At 43.2% G+C, this 6,921-nt stretch overlaps 1 protein-coding gene across 1 annotated transcript; it reads right to left on the bottom strand.

Annotated features, from left to right (window-relative positions):
- Nucleotides 1-6,369, bottom strand: SMIM9 (small integral membrane protein 9). Its single transcript, XM_015461499.3, has 4 exons — nucleotides 6,071-6,369; nucleotides 4,386-4,611; nucleotides 3,356-3,485; nucleotides 1-162 (listed from the first exon to the last, which is right to left on the bottom strand). The coding sequence occupies exons 1-4, from the start codon at nucleotides 6,086-6,088 to the stop codon at nucleotides 135-137; spliced, it is 402 nt and encodes a 133-aa protein (XP_015316985.2). The 5' UTR covers nucleotides 6,089-6,369; the 3' UTR covers nucleotides 1-134.
- Nucleotides 6,370-6,921: the final 552 nt, after the last annotated feature.

Raw genomic sequence — 6,921 nt, 5'->3', positions numbered from 1 at the left:
AGATCGTTTAAGATGTAAGATGATTTAATTTTACCTGGTAGATACTTCCTTATTGTACACAAATATCACACTCTCCACTCTCTTGGAATCCAGCAAGCTAAGCATTACACTTGTCCATTGAATCTTCTCATACTTCATTGGACTGGTTCACCTATTAGAACACTGGGAAAGGAAGAGACAATGATGACTGCTGAAGGGAATTTAAATTCCAACACACTGTCTTGGTCTGCAGAGTTACTTTGTCATTATATCACCTTTTCCAAGATAGGATTTTGGACTGCTTTTTGTGTTAGTATGAACCAAGTGATTTCATATCGTGAAAAGGCTTTCATGACTTGAGAAAGTAAGAGTGTGGGATTGGATGTAGAGGTAGAGTAGAAGTAAGTTCAGATAGTTTTTCTTGTTTTGAAGTTTCTTTTTAAAAACTTCCTAATTAAACAATTTGTTTTGTTGTGGAAAGATTGAAAAGGGCAGACAAAAATAAACCTGAAACTAAGTAACAACAACAATCGTGATTATTAAAATCACCTATTCACTATCTGAAGGAGATAACCAATGTCCAAATCTTTGGTTAGATCCTTCAAGGATTTTTCTTTCCCTGGAAGTAATTTTTTCACAATAAATTGGGTGGAATTGTATATCCTCCATTACAATAGGTTTTTTTTTTCACTCAACAGTATTTCATGACTCTGATTCCATGTGATTAGTATGAATGTTCACAGCTTTCTTTAACCAGCCAAGAATCATTTCAGTTGGTTCTATTCCTTTGCTAGTGAAAACCATACTAAAAATTCCTTATACAAGTATTTCTGCATCTCATGATTGCCGCCAGAGAGGTGAGAATTCTCCAGGCTTCAGTGGGGATTTGCTTAGCTACCCAGTGGCTATCCTAAGCCTTCATTGTAGCCACCACTAATGCTTATAGAGGGTGAATAAAGGGGCACAGAGAAACTGTTTGCAGTCCTTACTGCGAAATGTAATCATAGAAAATCAAGTATTAGTGCCAGTCCACAGTGGGCTCAGTCCCAAGTGCCCATCTTTCTGTGTGATTTGAGACTCAAGCTTTCCTTTGTTTCCACCACATGTGACAAAATTATGCCTTGAAGTATTTGTTTCTGTTGTATTATTTTGGTCCTTTTTCTACCAAAAAATTCATGGATATGTCTCCTGCATCTATCATTTTTTTATCTAATCTTACTTTCACTGAAGTCTTTGTTTATTTGATAGAGCCAGCTTTGGGGGTTCTGCTTTCCCTATCTCCTTTTATATTTTGTCATCCATGTCTTTTTTTTTTCCCCCTCTTAACGTCCTTGCTTGTTCCCAGCAAAGGTTTATTGGTTTTTCTCCCCAGGCTGAGCCATTTACTTCAAAGAAGGAAGTCTTTCTCTTGGCATGTTGCCTAACTATCTTCACAGAAATCGTTCAGATGTTTCTGAGGCAGCTGGCCTGCCGGCTGGAGTTGGAGCCACAAGGACTTAAAAGATACAGAACTGCGTGCATCTTGGTTTGACTCCCGGCTCTTGCAGTTGCGACATGCAATCTTCCTCTGGGCTTGGCAAGGAGGGACAGGATTGGTGAATACAGAGCCTGTACTTCCTGGGGTGGCCTAAATCCCGCAGCTGCCACTCAAGGTGTACTGATAAAGGGAAGACCACTCCGAAGGGGCCGCTCAAGGCCTTGCTGTGCTTGCAAGGCAGTTCAGCTTCTCCCTTCCCCGCTGCCCTGCACGGGCGTGGATCCCTGATAAGGGATCCTGATAAGATGCTGCACACTCCCACTGCCCAGCCTGTTTCCAGAGTGTTTGTTGGTCTCAAGTCCTGGTGTGGCTCCTCTCGGGAAAAAGAACTTTGAACTGAAATCAACCCATGTGCCCCTGATCACCACCTCTGCCATCTTCCATACAGTGAAGGAACAGGAAGTGGACAACTGCCATCAACCCTCCCTTTGGAAAAGAGGAAGACTGGGAGGCATGTAACAGTCCCTGCTCTGTAGTCATTCTGGAATCCTGCTGGTCAGACACTCAGCACGCAAACTCTTCCATCAAATTGAGCTCCCTGGCCCACCAGGGCCCATCCTCTGGGAGGCTCCTCTGGTCTACTGTTCCCTGCGGCTGCATCTGAAGTGTCAGGGAGAAAGCCTCCTAGGGGCCTTCAGAGCCCCTGTCCTTCTCAGGTCCAAATACTGCTTTACAGCTCAAACAACAAATAAGCTCACTGAGTTCTGTGTGGCTCCAATCAGTCTAGTGTGCTGAGAACCATATCCAACTTTGCTTCCCAGACATGGTTCTCCATCCATGGGCGTTTTGAGGTTGTCAGGAACCACACCCTTCACCTGATCTTTGACCACAGCCACTTGATTAGATTCTTCAGTTTGAAAACAGCCCTCCCCTACACAAAGCCTTTTCAATCCAAGTTTCTCTACGTGGGCTCTGTCTCACCTCAGAGTCCTGATACATCAGGCTGTAATTATTCAATCGTGTTATTTCTCTCTCTCTAGTAACCAGTACAGAGACTGGCAAGTGGTCATCTCTTAGCTAAATACTGATTAAATTAATGAAATTGAGGCTTGTCTGGGCTTCCCTGGTGGCTCAGCTGGTAAAGAATCTGCCTGCATTGCGGGAGACGTAAGTTTGATCCCTGGCTTGGGAAGATTCCCCTGGAAGAGTCCCTTCCCATGGGAGAAGGGAAAGGCTACCCACTCCAGTATTCTGGCCTGGAGAATTCCATGGACTGTATAGTCCATGGGGTTGCAAAGAGTAGGACACGAATGAGTGACCCTTACTAATTAGCTAAGCTTAAGTGTTTGGTTAGAGATTTCAAGAATCTCTTTGGCTTCACGTGATTTAATAGTAAATATTTTGGTCCATTTTTGAGGCAATGAAGTGAAGTTGCTCAGTCATGTCCAACTCTTTGCAACCCCATGGACTGTAGCCTACCAGGCTCCTCCATCCATGAGATTTTCCTGGCAAGAATACTGGAGTGGGTTGCCATTTCTTTCTCCAGGAGATCTTCCCGACCCGGGGATTGAACCCGGGTCTCCTGCATTAAAGGCAGACACTTTACCATCTGAACCACCAAGGAAGTCCAGGCAATAGAGAAGAGTTAATCATTTGTTTACCATGTATGATTCCTATACCCAAGGGAAGGATAATTAGAAATTAATTAAGTTACTAAAAAAAAAAAAAAAAAGATCAGTTGCAAATACTGGTCTTTAAATGTCACCTGTCAAGGGATGGAGCAGAATGGAGAAAAAAAGAGAACGTGGAGGAGAATTTTTCAAAGAGGGGATCACATGGCCATTCCTGCCTCTCCCTAGGTACATGTTCCCTCCCTTCCCTCCTCTTCCAGAAGCTTACGTGAGGCAGCAGAGGATCCCCAGCACTGCTGACATAATAAGAAAAATAAAAATGGCTGCTGGAGGGATGTGGCTCCTGATGAGATTGCAGAGATAATCCTTGAAGTTGCTCAGCCAGGACCTGGAATTTTCTGCAGGAAGAGAACAGATGTTCACTGAGTCAATAATGAAGTTGGGATACAAACTCTGGTTCAAGTTCAGAGTTGTCCCAGATCTGACATTCTTATAGTGGCCCAGGGCCCATATTTTTAATGACACTGCTAAGCTAAGTGGTTAAAGGAATACACATTTGGAAAAAAAAAAAAGTGTATCCTCAGATGGTTTCATCTTTGCCTCTGGTATGTCAAACAGGAGCAATTATCTCCATGAATCAATGTGGAACTTTGTGAGAAAGGAGCTTGATTTCATAACTACCTGCCTAGAGGGTGTTTGGGAGGCAAAGGCCCCTGCATGTCTGGTGAAGAGAAGAGACAGTCACCAGCCCCAGGAGCAGCCAGAGGGGACAAACAGGCCTTGGAAGCTGGCAGAAGGAACTTCACAGAGTCTGGTGATCAAGGGGAGAGGTAGGGTAAACACACATGTCTGTGACCTGAAGTCACGAGGGGTCACTGCTCACCACAATTCACTTTCCAGTGCTGGGAAGGACTCAAGCAACACACTGGGCTCTGGGAGCACCTAAGTTGCGGGTCAGTGACCTATTAGCATTGGCTAATTTTGCTAATTTTACATTTTGCTTCCTTCCTCAAGTCCTTCCTGACACTTCCCCGCAAACAACTGTAATTCTCCCTTTGTCCTCAGGGTGCATTTGTCATATTTCATGGAAGGTTGACACCTATGGGTGGGGCTGCCCACCTGTGAATGCCTAATCCGTGTCATTTAGCACACGGATTGGTGCACGGTAGGTGGGCTCATGTTGGTTGAACTAAATTGAACCCAACCAGGAATAATGGACATGAAGATTAAAATAAAATAAAAAAATAAAATAAAAATAATGAAGATTATTTTTAAATACAAAATCAGTTTTTTCTGACCTTCGATGGGAATCTTAGGTCCTATGGAGGCCGGAACTTTCATCATAACGGCAAACACACCCACTGAGTGTTGTGGCAGTGACACAGAGGAAGCAACAGTCTCCAGCAAGAGGCAAGTCAGAGAGCACAGCAGAAATGTGATGCTCAGCAGCTTCAGGGCTTCTACAGACACCCCTGTGCCAAGGCCAGATGGTTTTTCCCTTGGCTCTTTGCAAGCCTGCTTTGTCTGAAAAGTTAAAAACGATCATTTAGTTTTTTATTGCAAAACTACAGCTGTTAATGAACATAAAAATCCACTGACTGACACTGCTGAATCCTGAACACAGTTTCCCAAGCAAAAGACATTCTGCATCCAAGAAAGAACACAGGACAGAAATTTACTGAGCTTCAGCAGATGAGACACCTGCCGTTCCCTCCTAACCAGGTCCCCCTTCAGCCTTCTCCAGCTCAATGAGTGGGAAATGCTGTAAGTCGTTCAGGCCAAAATTGGTGTTTTCTTTGACTCCATTTTTTCAGTCCCACATCTTTTGTGTGTGTGTTTTGTTTTGTTGTTGAGTTTATTACTGCATGCATGCTAAGTTGCTTCAGTCGTGTCTGACTCTCTGCGACCCTGTGGACAGCAGCCCATCAAGCTCCTCTGTCCATGGGATTCTCCAGGCAAGAATACAGGAGTGGGTTGCCATTTCCTTCTCCCGATAGGTACCTAGTCCCTGAAATTCTACTTGTGGTGTTAGTGCCCAGGGTTTATTTCTATATCAGCAAATAAGCAGTGTAAATGGTTAACCTCGTATAGATTTCACGGGATCAGGGGGCACAGTCCGTCATGGGGGTGGCCCAGGAATTCTGCAGTCAGTGCAGCTGATATGAAGGGAGTCACAGGTCACAAGAGTTTATAGCTTCCTGCTTTCTGCCATTTTTATGATGATTAGGGACCAAGTCCACTGACTACCACATAAGCAAATTCCATGCTGTGCAGTGGTAAGTTCCCATCACACATGTGCCTGTTTGAGTCAGCTTTGCTGATGAAACTTGGGAGAAAATAGAAGTATATTTTGCAGAAACTGTGTGGTTTGGGGTCTAACAGCTGATCTATCAGAAGAATTGGGTCGGCTTGGTCTCTAAAGTGTATCCATATCTTGCCACTTTTCACCATCTCCACTGCTACCCATCGTCTGTCTCTCTGCTATCATCCTTGCCTCTTTTCAACTTCTTCTCCACTGAACAGCCAAGGAGATGTCACTTTGTTGTAAGTCAGATTGGGCCCTACAAACTGCCCTGAACTCATGTCTTATCATCTCCTTTTGATCACTCCACCTCAGTCTCATTTCCTCAAGAACAAGCCACGCACGCTCCTCTCTCTTTGGTTCACATGGGCTGCTCAGGTGCTCAATAATACTTTTTTTGAATGAATAAATGGATGGGCAGACTTTTTTCATTGCTGGTCATCCCCACCCCCTTTTTACTTATTACATACAACCCGACAGTCTAGAAAAGTTTAGTTATGAAAAGATACCATTTTCTCAGCCATCCTTGCTGCTAGCAATGGCTACAGGCCCCACTTTTGGACACTGAAGCATAATGGAGATTTGATCGGTGGCTTCCGGGAAAACTTTCTGCTGTCTTGGGAAAAGATATGATGCTACCGTTTACCATTTATGCTGCCTTGAACATTCTCTAAGTGTTACCTGAACTGGAGGAGTCATCTTGTGATCAGCAGGAAAATGACCTGGATTTGGCTCTGACAATTTTAGGCCATGAAACCTACACCTTTATCTGCCCACCTCTCAACTGCTAGCTCTGTGAAAAATAAACTCGTATCTGAGCTTTCTATTACTTAAGACATTTACAACTGATACACTCATCCACTGCTGAGACCTGTGTCAGGTAGGGAGGTGAAGAAGCCAGTGAATCTGGCCTCAGTCTTCAGAAGAAGCTGACCTGAGCCTTCTTTTAAGGCTTCTGAAATTCCAAATAGAATTCTCTTCCCTTTTATGATATCATTGACTGCACTTGACCTTCCCCCAGTCTCTATCTGACAACTAAGCATACAGATGTTTTCTTCAGTCTATGTGGAAACATCTGTGCTGATACTAAAACCCATCCTTATGGTAGCCGTATCCTCTCGGGCTTGAAGAATTCTAAGATATTTTGTTTGCCACATGGCATCAACTACACCATAAATAGTGCATATATGGCAGTTTAATAGATGGCATTTCATTTCAGTGGGGAAAAAGGGATGGTTTAATACGATGATTGGTTATTCATTTGAATGTACTGACTGAAGTTAGAGTCATACACACAAAAAAAATTCTAGATGGATCAAAGACTAAACAAAAATAGAACCATACACATGTTGGAATAAAACATGAGTTTCTGTAATATTGGTATGAAAAAATTTACTCTGAACATGTCGTAAAACCCCAAAGCCATAGGTGTAACTACTGATAATTTTATTGCATAAAAATGTAAAGCTTTCATACAGAAAAACATTGTAAAGAAAGATCAAACATTAATGACAAATTAAGTGAAAAATTCC

This window comes from Bos taurus, chromosome X (assembly GCF_002263795.3).
Source record: "Bos taurus isolate L1 Dominette 01449 registration number 42190680 breed Hereford chromosome X, ARS-UCD2.0, whole genome shotgun sequence".
Lineage (NCBI taxonomy): Eukaryota > Metazoa > Chordata > Mammalia > Artiodactyla > Bovidae > Bos > Bos taurus.
The sequence above is the reverse complement of the archived record's forward strand: the minus strand, read 5'-3'. Positions and strand labels throughout refer to the sequence as shown.